This window comes from Alligator sinensis, unplaced genomic scaffold (genome assembly GCF_000455745.1).
Source record: "Alligator sinensis unplaced genomic scaffold, ASM45574v1 scaffold601_1, whole genome shotgun sequence".
In the NCBI taxonomy this organism is placed as follows: domain Eukaryota; kingdom Metazoa; phylum Chordata; order Crocodylia; family Alligatoridae; genus Alligator; species Alligator sinensis.
Genome location: NW_005841905.1, coordinates 4,166,633 through 4,183,103, shown reverse-complemented (window position 1 = coordinate 4,183,103; position 16,471 = coordinate 4,166,633). Strand labels below are relative to the sequence as shown.

General features: G+C 39.2%; 1 protein-coding gene across 5 annotated transcripts in view; it reads right to left on the bottom strand.

Moving 5' to 3' along the window:
• Positions 1 to 756: 756 nt before the first annotated feature.
• WDR60 (WD repeat domain 60) overlaps positions 757 to 16,471 on the bottom strand; it is a 42,216-nt gene continuing 26,501 nt past the window's right edge. For 2 of the 5 annotated variants that reach the window (XM_006018552.3, XM_025197790.1), the window contains exons 14-24: positions 15,099 to 15,228; positions 13,611 to 13,783; positions 12,983 to 13,145; positions 11,307 to 11,423; positions 10,017 to 10,078; positions 8,859 to 8,910; positions 7,944 to 8,004; positions 7,153 to 7,252; positions 6,785 to 6,916; positions 4,476 to 4,699; positions 759 to 3,236 (exon numbers count right to left, since the gene is read on the bottom strand). In XM_006018552.3, coding sequence (XP_006018614.1) covers positions 3,065 to 3,236; positions 4,476 to 4,699; positions 6,785 to 6,916; positions 7,153 to 7,252; positions 7,944 to 8,004; positions 8,859 to 8,910; positions 10,017 to 10,078; positions 11,307 to 11,423; positions 12,983 to 13,145; positions 13,611 to 13,783; positions 15,099 to 15,228 — 1,386 coding nt within the window. In that variant the 3' untranslated portion in view covers positions 759 to 3,064. Of the gene's footprint in view, positions 3,237 to 4,475; positions 4,700 to 6,784; positions 6,917 to 7,152; positions 7,253 to 7,943; positions 8,005 to 8,858; positions 8,911 to 10,016; positions 10,079 to 11,306; positions 11,424 to 12,982; positions 13,146 to 13,610; positions 13,784 to 15,098; positions 15,229 to 16,471 lie in introns of all 5 variants that reach the window. The other 3 variants (XM_025197789.1, XM_014517385.2, XM_025197788.1) reach the window with 3 other exon arrangements.

Genomic DNA, 16,471 nt, shown 5'->3' with positions numbered 1-16,471 from the left:
GGATCTGACAGGCCTAAACACACATGTGGTATCAAGCCAGTGAGCCACAGCAATGGTTCCACAAGATTAATCACAGGGTACAGCGGGCCACAATAAGTAAAAATGAAATGGCAACCACAAGTTGTCAGAGTACTCAGCACCTCCAAAAATTAGGGTATTTGCCTAAACATGGTTTTAGGAGCCTAATTTTGATCCTAGCTGCATCCTTTGAGCCCTGTTAATCATAGTCTCAGTGGCAGTAGTACTAGGAAGCAGCAGCGGTGAGAGAGGTTGGACCAGCTATAGCACCAGCAGCTGCTGTTTTTGCAGCCCCTCTAAATACTGCATAGTCTGTTACTTCAGAAGAAAAGCCTGGAATTTGCTCTTTATCTTCATTCTTGAAGCTGTAGTAAAGGGGTCATAAAGGTTTAGGGCTACTGACCTTCAGAACAGGGCAGGCAGATCTTCCCAACTTGTGACCTTTGGTGTAAAACTCAGAATTTGGCAGAATTTCTCAGGATCTCAGGACTGCTTCTAATAACCTCAGTGTTTAAAGTACAGCAGCTGTGCTGTGTTGACCAGGCACTATCCCAACAGTGGATTATGTTCTCACCATTGCCTAGGTTCACATACAGCAAGGGGATGCTATCATCTTGGCTTAGATTATTCTATTCTTAGAAAAGCCAGCATTTCTTTAATGCCATCTAGTTTTCAAGCTCAGAGTGGGATAAAGAAGAACAAGTTTTGTATTTACATGATCTTTATTGGAGACACATATAAAAAAAATGGGACTGATCAGGGAACCAGGACAGGGTCAAAACTATCCCTAAGCTATGCGTCACTTCAGTGTTTCTTCACTCTTGCTGGACTGCAATGGTTATTTTTAAGAATTTTAACTCAAAGAAATGTGTTCTCAGACCAGGGTGTGGGGTTTGCCGAAAGCACTCGCTTTTAATGCTGTGGGTGGGCACCACCGTGTGGCCAGTTTGAGTTTGTTCCATTTAAAGCTACAAATTTGTTTAGCCGTCCTCCCCCTCCACTTAAATCTCCTTTTCTATTTTGTAACGAATGAGGAAGACATCAAATATCTGTAACTGGATTCTGACCACCAGGTCTTTCTGTTGTCCTTCTCTGTTAGCACTCAAGACGCACATAATTTCTTATGGTTTTATAGGGTATGGGGGGAGTTATTTTTTACTTTGTCTAACCAATGACTTAGATTTCTACACCAAGTGTTACCCTAAAGCATTTGCAATTCTGGCCCAAGAAATAAAAAAAGCAATGTCGTGGAAAAATCTCTATATTTAGTGATTTTTTTAAAAGATTTTCCAGGAATTTAAATGTTTATCTTCCCTTCAAATACAATACGAAGCTGTGTTCTGTCATTTTTATAATTATTAAAAATATTGCATCTCTTCACCCAAAATTCTGCATTTGACATTCTTGAAAATATATACAGTATACATAATACAAATGTAAAACATGTTAAATCATACATCTTTTACAGTCATAAAATAAAAAAGCATATAAATAGCCTGAGCTCTGGCACCTGGTTCTCTCTCCTACCTGATCCAGAGGCAGCCCTCATCCTGGCCCTGGGACCTGGGCTCTCCCCTGCCCAGTGAGAAGGCAGGCACTCCCCAGCTTTGCAATTGTGCGATTTGGATCTGTGAGGAATTTTATCCTCAATCCCCAAAACTGTATATCCTGGCAGGATGTATGATTTTGGGGCTTGGGCATAAGACTCCTCAGAGTCCATCTGTGCAATCATTTTAATGTCTGCCAGGCACCTCAGTCTTACCTAGATTGTTTATCATTTGGTTGCTGTCCTCTGGATTCTCTCCAGTTGGCCACAATTTTCTTGAAGTGTGATGTTCTAATCTGAGCACATTCCTGCAGCTCAGCCCTTACCACTGGCTGAGTAAAGTGGAAGAATCGCTTTTTGTGACTCATATACAGCACTTATTATACATCCCAGAAGTTTGCTTGGTTGCATCAGCATGACCTTGTTAACTCAGTTTTTGATCTCGTTCTGTGCGACTGTTCCCCATTCTGTACTTGTGCAGTTAATTATTTCTGCTTAAGAGCATTATTTTGCAATTGTCCTTGCTGAAGCATCCTATCTATTTCAGACCATTTCTCTGATCAAGATCATTTTGAATTTCAATCGTGTCCTGCAAAATGCTTTCAGTAGTTCCCAGCCTTGCTTCCTTTGCTAATTTAATACATGTACTCTCTTTTCTATCATCCAAGTTATTAATGGGAATACTGAACAGTATATGACCTAACGAAAACCCTTGCTGAATCCTACTTGATGCATACTTCAATTATGACAGTGATCCATGAGTATGGTTTTACAACCTGTTATGCACTGAAATGCCTCCAGGGCAGCATTTCATGCTCTTTTGGATTTCTTGGATAGCTTCATGCGGGTTGTGGATCTAGGTGGAAGGAAATCAGCATGAGAGGACTTCCAGCGCGTCAGAGCAGACTCAATTAATCAAACCTGCTGAAGCATGGGAGAATACTAAGGAAACTCAAAGGTAAACTTACGTAGCTTTCTGGCTATACACAGGTATGTCCATACAGTGGTACGATCTGGCTTATAATGTTTACTTCTCAAATGATAGGTCTAATGATATTGTGAAGACTCCAAAGATAAAGGCTATTATAACATTCATGTTAAGTTATAGAGAATCATATGTTTAGGTTGACACAAAGAACCTAAAATATCTATAATCTGCTTTAAAGTAAAATATTAAGAAACATCAAAAGATTTGAAAGGTCTGTTTTTAAAATTTTATTGAAAAATATCTATAAATAATAGATGTCTACGAATCCATATCATACGGAAGTAAATATAATTTATCTTCCCTTCAGGCTGTGCTCTGTCATTTTTATAATTATTAAAAATATTGCATTTCTTCACCCAAAATTCTGTACTGATATTCTTGTGTACAGTATACACAATACAAATGGAAAACATGTTAAATTATAAATCTTTTAACTACAGTCATGCTATAAAAAAGAATCTAAATGTAATTAGCCACATTTGTACACTCAAAGGGAGGGAATTTATTTGCTTCTATAAGGATTGCTGCAAAAGCAAATGTAGTTTCTCTGACTCCTCAGACTGAAGTAAGGCCCACTTCTTTTTTATATACTGGATGTCTATTATTCCAGATTCTTTGGCCAGTACAATCCCCAAGAGCCCGTTTTTTTTTTCTGGTTCACCCAGTACAGCCATGGTCAGAACCCTGATAAAAACAGAAGGTTTTTTATATTTGTTTTTTTAATGGCAAGAAAATAAATGAAAGTAGAACATTATCCTTCAAAATTGTACTAACTGTTTCCAAAAGCTTTCTAATAGGAAACTATAATGAATTGCATTGCCTTCTGAAAAAGCTAAATAAAATGCCAGGAATGGAAATGTAGGAAAACACAGTGCTATAACAAGCAACAAGGAAAGGACCAGTCTGAAGCAATCATTTTATATCTATACATTTTAAGGAAAATTCTGATCTTGGTAGGCAACCTCCACATAATCATATTTCTAATCATGCATTACAAATTGGTTCAAAATTCTAAATGATTATTTTATATAACATTGAAAAAATGGTATAAAAACACAGCCTTTTAAAAAAAAAGTTACTATAATAATTTTTTTAAGTCTTTCAGAACCATTGAACCTAGCTACTCTTATCTTATTGAATGAACTTCTACAAAATAAGATTCAAATCTAGGTGATTTTCTGGTTTCTATTTTAAACAGCCACAATTTATTTCTCTCTATAGTTAAACATGTACAATATGCACGAAGTTTGTAAGTATCGTTCTCTCTAACTTTTCCTGCATTGCAGGATAAATTCCTAAGACAGACAAGGGACCCTCCTTCCCTCCCTCCTTCAGTAAATCTTTGAGTGATCCAGGTGGTTTCAATGGGAACAGAATTTGTTCATTTATAACAGCTCAATTCTGCAGCTGCTCCATGAACATAACTCCCACTTATAACACTTAGCCTGATTTTAATTTACATTACAAGTTTTTCACTTCTCTGACAGCGTAAAGGGCCTGCTAAATAGTCATCAATGAATGGTCATTCACTTTAACGCCTCTTTACACTGCTACAAAACAGCACACAGCATGCCAGTGCAAGCTCAACTGCATTTGTATGTGCAACTTGCCAGAGGGTCTGCCTATTGTGCATTGGACTCAGTCACTCAAGAAGCTGTGGTGGTAACTGGTAACCTACCAGGAGTACAACCACCAATAGTCTCCTGAAACCAATGGCTGCCAATGAAGGACACTGCTGCAGCATGTAAAATGACAGTGAAATAAATGAAATCAGGCCCAATCTAAGTTGCATGCTAGCAACACCTAAAAATTCAGGCTTGCTGGAAGCATTCAGTTAAACACATTTTGACAAAAAGACAGATTCAGTGTAATGTTGATATTTTATAACTGCAAGAAAAAGCAAGAGTTATGCAATTTACTTACCTATCAGACTGAATAATTTGTTTGGCTACAGGCCACAAATCATTTTCCAGTAGATCCCACACATAAACATTAGATGATGCATCCAGGACTAAAAACACAGCAGGTCTCGTTAGAGCCCACTGAAGGGCAATAACTGGCTGGCCATCCGTGCTGTCATTCCACTGCAGGAGGGGATACTCGGATGTCATCTGGTGCAATCTAATGCTTCCATCTGAACAGCCAACCTGTATGACAAAACAAAGACAAGTCTTGTATGCAAAACAAACTAATCAAGAGTAAAAATTACAATCCTGCGGTTGGAAAGTTGAGGCATGTTGTTCTCTATAAATAAACACAGAGCTATCTAACATATAATGATGCATCACTATTACACTTCAGTCTATGGACAGCAAGGAATTTTCCAGTTTTTAACTTCTAGTATTTTCTTCAGTTTGACTGGTCTTTAGCAAACTGCAGTAATCCAAATATGGAGGTTCCAAAGACGTATTTGGATAAAATCTCTATCCAGAAGGAAAATCTACAGTCTCCTGGAGTGTTTTTTATGTCTGTAGTTCATAAGATCACCTCCAACTGAGACCTGCAAATGTCGCCAAAGATTAAAAAATGACCCTTAAACTGCAAATCTCAATAAGGCCCTGATCCTGCACAACTGAAATCAATCCTAAGCTTTGCCACTGACTTCAGTGGGGGATGGATCAGAACCCAATGTCCCAATTCAGCAAGGTTCTAAATTATACAGGTAAGTGGTAAACTGCAGAACAGCCTTGCTGATATCTTAATAATGTGCTGTGTACTTTATTATCTTGCTGAACTGGGGAATAACAAAAGTTGAATATATACACGCCTTAATAAATTCAGATACATTCTACATCATTTCCTCTAGATCAGGGGTTGGCAACATTTTTGGGCAGTGTGCCAAAATAACTGCAATCTCTACTTGGAAGATGTTGGCGTGCTAGGGAGGGGTGGCAGAGAAGCCACGAGGGGCCTGATCCTTGTTGTTGCAGTGCAGCCCGGGCCTCTTCCCCACTGTCTGCCCTGAGGCACACATGCCAAACAAAATGCCTTCACGTGCCATGCTCTGGCATGCATGCTGGGGGTTGCCAACTCTTGTTCTAGATACTGTGTTCTAACTATAAGCGTCACCTCAGCCTTGTCTAGAATAAGCTCTAGCCGGTGCCTTAATCTAAGATAGCAAAAATACATTATACTACTTATGTTTAATGAAAGAAAGAACTGAAAGCATTTATGGCTTTGCAGCCCAAGGCACCTCCCTATTTCCTATGTGACCTCACACATACTTTATACAAGAGAGAAAAAAAAAAGCACAGAGTAGATGATTCACGTTGTTGGATCTGTGTATAGAGTGAAACAGATTTAATAAGCTCAAAACTAAAAGGTGTTAAGTCAGTCAAAAAGACTCCAATTGCTTTGCAAGAACATTCTTATAACCTTTCTTTAAAAAGGATGGTATAAGTGTCAGGAAATGGCTTCTTAACAAGGGGGAAACAACTGCTTTTTATGGAAATATTAGTATTTTCCAAGAACAATGCCACACTTTTTTTCACTATTCCTCTAACTTAACAAGCTGACGTTTATCCTACAGGATGTTGCAGGAAAAAAAGCTTATTAAAGCAGAGTTAATTTTGGATTTGCTTATATCTAGGATGGCCTTTGCCAGACAATTCAGTATGATCTAACTAACACTATCCTATTCCTCATAGACAAAAATGCAGTTTTCTAAAGGTACTACAGAATGCGTGTACATGTTAGATAAATCACATCTAATTTATACCCTGTACCATCACTTACAGTGATATGTCAGGAAAGATTTGTCCCTTAACCATTATCCTAAAGCAGATCTAACCTAACTTGATGCCCAAATACGCCTATAGGATTTCCTATTTTAATCATATTCACCTAGTATTGAACAAGGTTTCACAAGTGAGACAACTAAAAGATTGTGTCCATGTTTGCTATACAAGAAAACTACCCAGACTCAGATACAGAATAATATACCACTGCAGTAATAAGTCATGTATTTCCACTTGAAGTGAAAGTATTGTACTAAATCTTTATTAAAACAGTCAACAAATTCTAAGGTAATAGCTCTAGTGGGATTGTAACACTTCTCCATCTTTCAGCATGTGCTGAGTTTAATCAAAATATACAACACTTGTTTGCCACATTTGAAGAAGGTTTTGAACTGGGAATGTCAACTGATTGCGACTTCTGATGCTGACTTAGCAATCTCCCCCCTAACAAGTAATCAAAAATGAAATTATTTTTAGATAAAAAAGCTTCCTTACCAAAAATATTGGTTTTCCAAAAGGGGAGAAATCAACTGCATTGACTCTTACTGATCGTGGTCCACCCTGCTGGGGTTTGAATAGCTTTGGAGGTATTCTTAAGTCATGTCTCGTGCCATGACTTACCAGACCCTGTTAATAACATAAAATCAGAAATAAATTCTATATTATCAGTGTTTATATATTAAAAGAAAAACCATGTACACCCTTAAATCTTCATTACCAATTAGCAAAATAAACTACTTTTAATAATTATTTCAAACCATAAATATTCACAAATGAAGCACCAGTAGAAATCCAAAGAAACGTTTATTATAACAACAATGGAAGAGGAAAGATATCAATAATGCAATGAAATATTTACTCACAATATTTGTCCCAACAATAAAATGATTAGGATTAGAAGGCTGAAACTTAATATTCAGAGTCAGGGGTGTCTTCAGGCACATCATATCTTTTGGGAAAAGGCTGGGGAAATGCAAAAGTAAAAAAGCAAAATAAACAGATGGAAATCACCCAAAGCAATGCAAATATGTTACAGAACAGCAGTACTCTACCTTTTTTGCCCCAGAGGGCTGAATGGGCAGCGCCAGTGGGCCCAATCTTGCACATGGGGTTGGCATGGCGGGTCCAATCCAGCCATGCAGAGAAAGGCAGGAAACTATCCAGTGCCAACCCAGCTGCACAGGGGGAAGGGGCATTGCCTGGCCCTGGCAGGGCCATACAAGGGAAAAAGGTGTGGCCCAGTCCCAACCTGGCTGGGCAAAGGTTGAAAATTTGGCGCTGGGAGAGGAGTGGCAGCATTGCTACTGCTTGCCTGCCACCAAATTTCCCAACCCATGGGGAGCCCTGCAGGCTACATTTGGCCCTCAGGCCAGAGGTTAAACACCCCTGTTATAGAAGGTCTTACTGTTCTTAGTATTAAACATTTGTTACAGAATCTTAGCCCAATTCATTTGTCCATGCACTAATGTGCCATGTAAGAGCTTTATAAAACAGGAAGATCTTCCACATTTTGACACAGCTTTCTGGCAAGCGTGCATATTTTCAAAAGCAATTAATTACTGAAAATTCCAATGAACCCACATTAGGTAACAGTCTTTTTCTAGGGAAGAATTATCTTTGTGGTACAAAATCTAGTAGATACCATTTTTCTTACCTGTCATTCAACTGAACAGTAGAGCTATGTACCAATTTTACTTTCCCACCAGGAATTAAACCTGAAATTATAAGTAAATATTCTTAACATGAAAGAGGACTCCACTTCAGTAAAATAAGTTACATATCACTGCTAGATTAAACACACTGGATTTCTCTAACTTTAAAGGAAACTTTCAAAGAATCAAAAACATTGCTGGTGGCAGTATAGCATAATTGTGTTTAAATATTTATTATAAGTTTTTTTAAAAAATACTTTATTATTAGTGTAAATAAGCTGGTTAATGAGTAAAGACTACATGCCAAATGTCCAAAATTTAAAAATCTAAAAAACTTCTCACAGAGCCATGCATGCAATTCTTAATTTGTTTAAAGTAAAGAAAGTATATTTTTCCCCATTCAGATATGCCACAACAGCTGAATGGATTTTCATTTTTTTTGGTAGAGCCCAAATATCACATTTTCCAAATATAGACGTTTCAGCCCAAAAGGAGAACTTGTAAGAAAGTTACAGTTGACGAAATGCAGGCTACAGTAGATGTGATGTTACAACTCTAATTAAAGCTAAATAGCTGGATGATTGGTAGGGACATACATTCCAGTGGTGATGAAGAAAATTGTCAGACAAGTAGGGAAAACTGCTTCAATGAAGTAGCAATCAGATGCCCCTAAAGGGAAGAGCTGGCAGTGTGGTAGGTAATGGTTATTCCACTGGCAGTGAGAATAGGGCTTGTGAAACTCTGTAGATGAGGCATCTTTCATACATGTTATTAAACTCCAAGGCTCTATTCCCCACAAGTGATCTTCTGTTCCTCCAAACTATTTGACTGTCCTATTACTAGCTGTGTTGTATTCAGTGCTTTCTTCCTCCCTCCCATTCAGAGTTATTAATGTTTCTTCTTGTGTAAAGACTTACCTAAATCACTTTGTGAACCAGCTATATCCACTTTTTGTAATTCAACTACAACCTGAAAAGGACAATGATTCAAAATTAGCAGCTACCTAATATTAACAAAACCCACAACTGATGTAGGCATTTTTAGGGTCCCTACCACAGTTCCATATGAGCATCTATAACAGAACTAAGTTTAACATTACAGTGATTATGGGCTTATTCCATTGTATAAGGCTGTCACCGGTACGTGTTAGGATGAACCCACCATACCCTTATCAAGCCCTTGTCCAGGAAGGGCTGGCTATAACAAATAATTTGACCCAGTTCAGCTCCCACTGAACTTAGTGGGAGCTTTGCTGGGTTTGAACCAGTGATGTAAATGTGAAAGCAATCTAGCAATCTAGTTCCCCAAATACGATTAACTTAATTGTAATAATAGGAAATAGCAGACAGTACAATCAGGCAAATACTTCAGAAAGCGCAGCAATATTTCTAGTTTATCAGTATTAGTCTGAAAGAAGTCTCAAAGATAGTCTACAGCACACTACCTTACAGGTAACAAATGCGCCTGTCTATTGGCACTGGTTAGGCTTCATCTACAGTGTTGTGGGCAGTTTTGGACTCCACATTTTAAGAAGGATATAAAAATGTTGGAAAGGGTCGAGAGGTGAGTGCAAGAAATGATAAAAGGATTAGAAGGCAAGCTGTATGAGGAAAGGTTGAGAGAACTATGTATGCTTAGCCTGGAGAAAAGAAAATTAAGGGGGGAGGAGTACGATCATGGTTTTGGAACCACGGATATGGAAAGATTGCCATAAAGAAGATAGAGAACAATTACGTTCCCTTGCTGCACTATTTTTAAACTGCAATGGCTTTAAAACCACAGCGAAGTAGACATTGATCAGATCTCAGGAAAAAAACCTGTTAAAACAAGAAAGCAATGGAACACTGCCCAGAGATGAGGCTTCCTGGATCCAGTACCCAACACAAGTTCTGCCCTATAGGAAGTTTATGGTATGAAGGAACCAGGTCATGCAGAATACCAGTAAAATGGCTATTTGTGCCACATTTAGGTGAAGGAAACATTCTTATTTGAAATCCTGAAGATTTGCTACCTCTTTTAAAATAAATTTTATCTTCTTGAAATGCAATATTCTTCCTCCTCTTACATTTACTTACCCACAGATTCAGAATTCCAGTTTCATCGATTGAAGCTATCTGGAATGAAAGGCCTGACATTTCTATGGGAGGAAAAGTATAATAATTTAGTAATAACAACTTGCATTTACATAACACTTTCAACCCAAAGGATACCAAAGACTTTCAAACATTTAATATCCTGGTGTATTAAGCATGAGCCCCATGCTGCTCTCCTCTGTGATGAAAAAGTGGCCAAATATAAACTGAAGGAAAGAAGGGGTACTACACTGGCATGCTGTGTCTTCAGTTGCCCAGCCCTGGAAATTTTCTGCATCTCTTTACATGCTTGGATTCTGCACGGTTTTGCAGGCAAAACAAGAAGTGGGAAGACATATGCCATCTGCATGGTACAGCAAGCTCTTCTCTGTAAACCTTTAGTTTCAGAGTGTATTTCTGCTCTGGAGTTAATGCTGTCTTCTACCACAGAGCCTGGAGGAGCTGGGGATATAGGATCCAAGGCAGCATGTCTCTATGTGTAGGGTCAATAAAGAAATTAGGGAAAATGCACAAGAATAGTGAGTTCAGTGGCACACTGTGAGTGTTTTCAGAAATGAACACTGCTCTATAGAGTCAGATAGCCTCATCTCTCACCCTTTCTACTCCCCCCAGAAACTACCTCAGAAGGAAGTATTTGTGGAAACTTGTTTTACTGTAGGAGGATTTAGAATGGTTTTGTACATAACAGTCAAAACACACATACACTCAACTGTAGTAAAAGAGCCCACAATAATGTCATAATAGCTTTTAGAGAGGTAGTTATCTGTGGTAGTCTGAACTAAGGACAGAGGCATGGTAGTGTGGTACCTCAGAGACTAATTAATTCAGAGTGGCATGCATTTTGGTATGTAACAGCTTACTTCATCAGATGCTATGAGTGGATTTGCAGAGAGCAGGGGTAATAAAAAGACACGAATAAAGTAATTTAAATACAAATAATAGGAAAATGGGGAGGAAAGGATTGAGGCAAAGGGAGCTGCTGAGAAAGGTAAAGGTAGGTTGAGGAGACCAAAAGGGGTAAATAAAGCAGTTAACCCATTGAAGGACATAATAGTTATAAAAGCTAGTTCAGATAATAGACTAATAGCTTATAAGGAAGAAAATGAAGACTGATGTTGTATTCCAATGCAATTATGTAGGATTTTAAAGAGGCAGAATGCATCTGGAAATTAGAATTTGGCTAGGGCACTGTAAAATACCTAGCATAAGGTATTTATTTAACTATAAGGAAAATATCACATCCATTATATTTTTAAAGAACAATTCACATACCTTCTTGAGAAGAGAGGCCTGAGAGCCCATAGGAACTCTGTTCCTTGTAGACAGAAGTTGAAACAGGTTCTATGGCTTGTACAGAACATGTGTGGTTTACTGAGGTGAGAACACCATCTGTAGTTAGAGTTAATAAGTGCTGTACTATTTAAAAACAACAAGCAAGTTGCACATTTAGATTATAAAATTCAGGATTATAAGTAGCCAAGGAGGACAAATAATGAACTGTATTAAAAACATGTTAAATAAAATACTTCGGATAAACAATCTTCTATCTTTTTTTAAATTTTTCATTGCCCAAATTACTGCAGCATCATTTGTGCTATTGCATGATACACTTGGACATATTAACTTCAAGTTCTAAATGGGAAATACAAAATTGGTAGAGAAATAAGTCATCCAAAGCTGTTAAGCTTTTTTTAATGAAAAAGTCAATTAGTATTTCCAAAGAAAAAGTCTGGAAATTGAAAATATGCATTTATTATTTAAGAAGAAGTTATTTAGGAAAAAAACTATTTCAGTTCATAGCCCCCAATTGGAGATTCTGATTTCCAAAGACTTGCTGCTGAAACTCAGTATTATTTTCATTCAAGATTTAAGGAAACAGGCTCCTTAAGTTTTCAGCATTAAACTCTTGTTGCTGATATAAATCACGAGCCACAACACAAGTGGATGCTCTGTTGCTGGCATACCATGTCACTCAAGACCAAAAGCCTGTAATCCCCTAAAAAATCCATTAACAACCAACCTATGAAGCCTAAAGCCAGTAAGATTCCACAAATATGCAAAGGTTCAGTCATGCAGATTTAACTAAAGGATCAGGGAAGTAACTCTAGAGTGATTTTTAAATGGGTGCTATTGTATGTAGATATTGTTTGGAATAAGTTGCAAATTCAACAAACTCTGATTTTCCTTGTTGGCCTCAACCTCATTACCCCACTCCTGCTGTGACTGCCTCATTAGGGCTAGCCCACACCTGCAGGCTGCCCTGCTGCCTGCTCTCAAACGTTAAAGTAGCAGGCACCAAAGGTGCCCTCCCACACACGGTTTCTAGTTTATTTATTTTTTCCCACCATTCCCAGTGCAGTCCATCTAACTTGAACGGATGCCTTCATAAAAAGGCATAAACTAATAATAATCTAAATTTCAAACTAATTTGAAAAGTGCAAAAGATGCACGCATGAATAATGCAAGCCTAGGTGAAATCAAAATTTAACAGATGTTCTATGATTTGATGTTCTGTGCCCAATGAATAGATGGAGGGGTCATAAACAGTGACAGAGGAGATAACTCTGCTAAAAATGTAATAGTAAATGGATAAAGCTTGGAGGTGATAAAAATTACACTGGTAACAACCTAACTCAAATGCACCTAATTTGAGAGTTTAATGGAAAGTCACTTGGTAAGATTTTCAGAAGTGCCTAGGTCAGTAACTATGGTTAGAAATTTAAGTGCAAGTGAGCTGCCTCTTCAAACTTGCATTTTTCTATTCCAGTCCCTTGATGTGTGTATCTTACCCTACCTTACACCCACTGCTGATAGTGGGTGTGCCATCCTACATACTTTCTCTAGCATAGCTAAACTAGGTTAAAGATCCCTTTGATTTCTTAGCAGAATTTATGACAGACAATTTTATTGCATGCAGAATGATTGTTTATAACACACTTTATACTGACCAGTGGAAAATGTTGGAGCTCTAAATATCCAGTCAGTTTCATTGAACTTCATACAACGATGCAGTCTTGAGTCTTCCCTGAGATCCCACACTAACAAAGAACCATCCACTGTTCCAGCAAATACTAAAGTTGCTTTATTGGGACTAAAGCAGCAGCATATTACCTGTGAGAGGACAAAAATATTAGAAGGAGAATAAAGATTTGATTCAGCTAAGTTTATACGTGTTCTTCCAAGGCTCAGATGTCCAGAAAGACTAGAGATGCTTGCTCAATGGGAGGCCAACCTATTTAAAGGGAAGTATGACAGGCTGCAGAAAGCCTCCCATCTCCTCTCTAGAGTATTGCTGGTTTGTTCCTACTTTGCTAAAAAGTGAATAGGTGAAATTTTACTGTATAGTAATAGTTTTAGAAGCATATAGGTCCTGACAACCTTTGGGCCTAAATTAAAACAAAATTTGTTCCTCTCTCAGCAACCCAACAACAAAATGCAAAATGTAATGGGGCATTGTTTTGCTCACTGAGCGCAATCATGTGTACAAATTATATATTGCACTAGGATTGAAAAGTACAGTATGCATCCTGAATTAATTCATTAAATAGGCAATTGTGTAATAGCTTTAAACTGTACCTCGGAGTCACAAACTAGGACTTTCTGAGGGCTGGAAGGCTGCCAGACATTCCATACACATATGATATACTTCCTGTCCAGTAGAATGGCAGCTGGCTTTTTAGGTAACCCATGAACAGAAAGTAATGCCTGCCTTTGAACCTGAGAAACGTGCAGACAGGAGACTTTTCGATCTACATCAAAATGAAAATGGAAAACTTGTTGAAAATGAGAGAATAGCAGTAACCTACGAGACTAAAGAGTAATTTAAAAGAAAATGTCAACATTAATCATAGGGTGCTCTGATACCAGAGCAGGAAAGAGAATGGCATAGAGTAGTCCTTCTCAACTTTTTTAGAGTCATGGTACCCCTCAAAAATGTCAGCTCTTAGTTTCCACTAAATTTTTGGCTACAGAAAAATAGTAGAGCAATTACGCTGATGCAAAGAACTCAGAAAGAACACAACAGGTCAGAATGCTTTTAACCCTGTGGATTCCCATTTGAAATCTCTGGATTTATTTTGCAAACCATGTTTGCACACCTACCAGTTCTAACACTGCATGGCACGCCTGGCTGAGAACCACTGGCACAGAAGGAGAGGACAGAACTATTCACTCATCTCAAAATTGAATTTCAGTGAGAGAAACAAAAATAGGAAAAATAAATCCTAAGCAACTACTCTTAGCTGCCAGGAGGCAGAGAATATGCAGAATTTTGGGAACATCCAATGCCTGACATTCTCATGAAGAGGTGCAAGTACTGTGAGAGAAACTAGTACCACAAACAAAAGATTGGCAGTAGGGGCAAGACCGTAGAATCGGAAATGTAGGCATCTCCAAGTACAATAAATGCATTTTTCTGATGTACTTCTTGTGCTTATATTATTATTAGGCCTGTGCAAAGCGGCCATCCTAAAATTCCCCATAGCCCCCTTTAGCCACCCCTCCCAGCAGTGCCAGCTGCTGCCACTGCATGCCTTGCACAGGCAGTGGCAGCTAAGCCCACCCCGCTCCCACCCGCAGCACAGCTACCCCTCAGGCCCTGCACCAGGAAAAGGCTGGCGCCACTGCTGCCTGCCAGTGCTGCTGGGGCTGGTCTCCAGAGAAACCCCGGTCTTGCACTATCACAGTGCAGCTGCTGCTAAGGTCTCCATGGAAACCAGCCCCAGTCTCACAGGCAGGAGCTGCTGGGACATGTAGTCTACTATCGGCCAGATTTGGCCTGCAGCCTGGACTTTGCCTGCCCCTGCCTTAAGGCAACGAGGGCAGTGGGGCTGTAACCCCGGAAATGGAGAGGCTGTGTAGTCAGGGTAGGATGAACACTCCAAGCTCACTGGTCTCTAAAGGCAGCCACCCCACTTCTTACTTAAACATTAAGGCATGGCAGGAGAATCAGCAGTGAGAGTGGGCTAGTAGGGCAGGATCAAAGTGGCCACTAGGGGGTGACACAGCTGTCCTTGGAGCCTGTCCAGCTACAATACTAAAAATAATACAGTGAATTTATCTTACCATGGAGGAATGGTTGATTAGTATTTAACTGAAAGCAACTATCACTAATAGACAGACTAGTTTGTCTAGATCTTAGGTTCCACCTCGGCTGTGTTGCAACTCGATCTTCCTCAAGCAAAACAGCAATCACCTTTAAAAACACAATTAATAACACATACAGACAGATCTTTACCTTTTAGGAACATAAGGTAACATAAAAAGTAAATCAAACCAGAAGGTCATTTAGCCCCATACCCGGTCTCCCCCAGATGCTAAGGAGAAGAGTAGATATGGAGGGCCTAACCAGGCTGATCTGTCCCCTACTCCTCTCCTCTTATAGCTTCCAGCACTGAAACCCTATAAAGTCCTAAACTGTAGCCCTAATTATAATGTTTAATACCCACTGATAAACCTAACCTGCATTAATTTGTCTAATCCTCTTTTGAACCTGGTTAGTTAACCAGGTTAATTTATCAGTCTCTTCAACACCTTGTGGCAATGAGTTTCAGCCTTTTTATTTGCAACTTCTGATCAACTCTCTTGATAATTTCACTGATTTTCAAAATAAGGCTTAAAGAGGTCTGTCACACTGCACAATTGTTCATATAACAAATAGTATTTAAGTATACAGGTTTCCCTCGCTTTATGTGGGTTCTGTATGTGCAAATTCACTCACTATGCCAGACAAGAAAGCTGATATTTTTAACAGTTTCTTTGCATCTGTCTTCTTGAACAGGGACCAGGATATCCCACCTACCAGAGGTAGGGACAATCTTGGGGATAGCTCTATCAGGCCTTCAGTCAGCACAGATGTGTTAGGGATCTTCTGGAAGGGCTAGACATTTTTAAATCTGCAGGTCCAGATGCCCTCCACCCAAGGGTGTTGAGGGCGCTGGCAGGGGTCATTGTGGAGCCCCTGGCCCAGCTGTATGAGCATTCGTGGCCATCTGGCCAGGTGCCGGGGGATTGGAAACTGGCTAATGTGGTCCCAATTTTCAAGAAGGGGAGGAAGGAGGACCCAAGTAACTATAGGTCTGTAAGCCTCACCTCAGTGCTCGGGAAGCTCTTGGAGAGGATCATTAAGGAGCACATCTGTGGGGGGCCTGCAGGGGAGATCATGCTCAGGGGCAATCAGCATGGATTCATCAAAGGCAGGTCCTGCCTGGCCAACCTGATTGCCTTTTATGACCAAGTAACTAAATCCTTGGATGATGGTGTCGCCGTGGACGTAGTCTTTCTAGACTTTAAGAAGGCCTTTGACACTGTCTCTCACCCCATCCTCATCAATAAATTAAGTGACTATGGCATTGATGCCTATACAGTTGGATGGATAAAAAATTGGCTGATGGGGCGCACCTAGAGAGTAGTGGTGGACGGGTTGTACTCAACCTGGT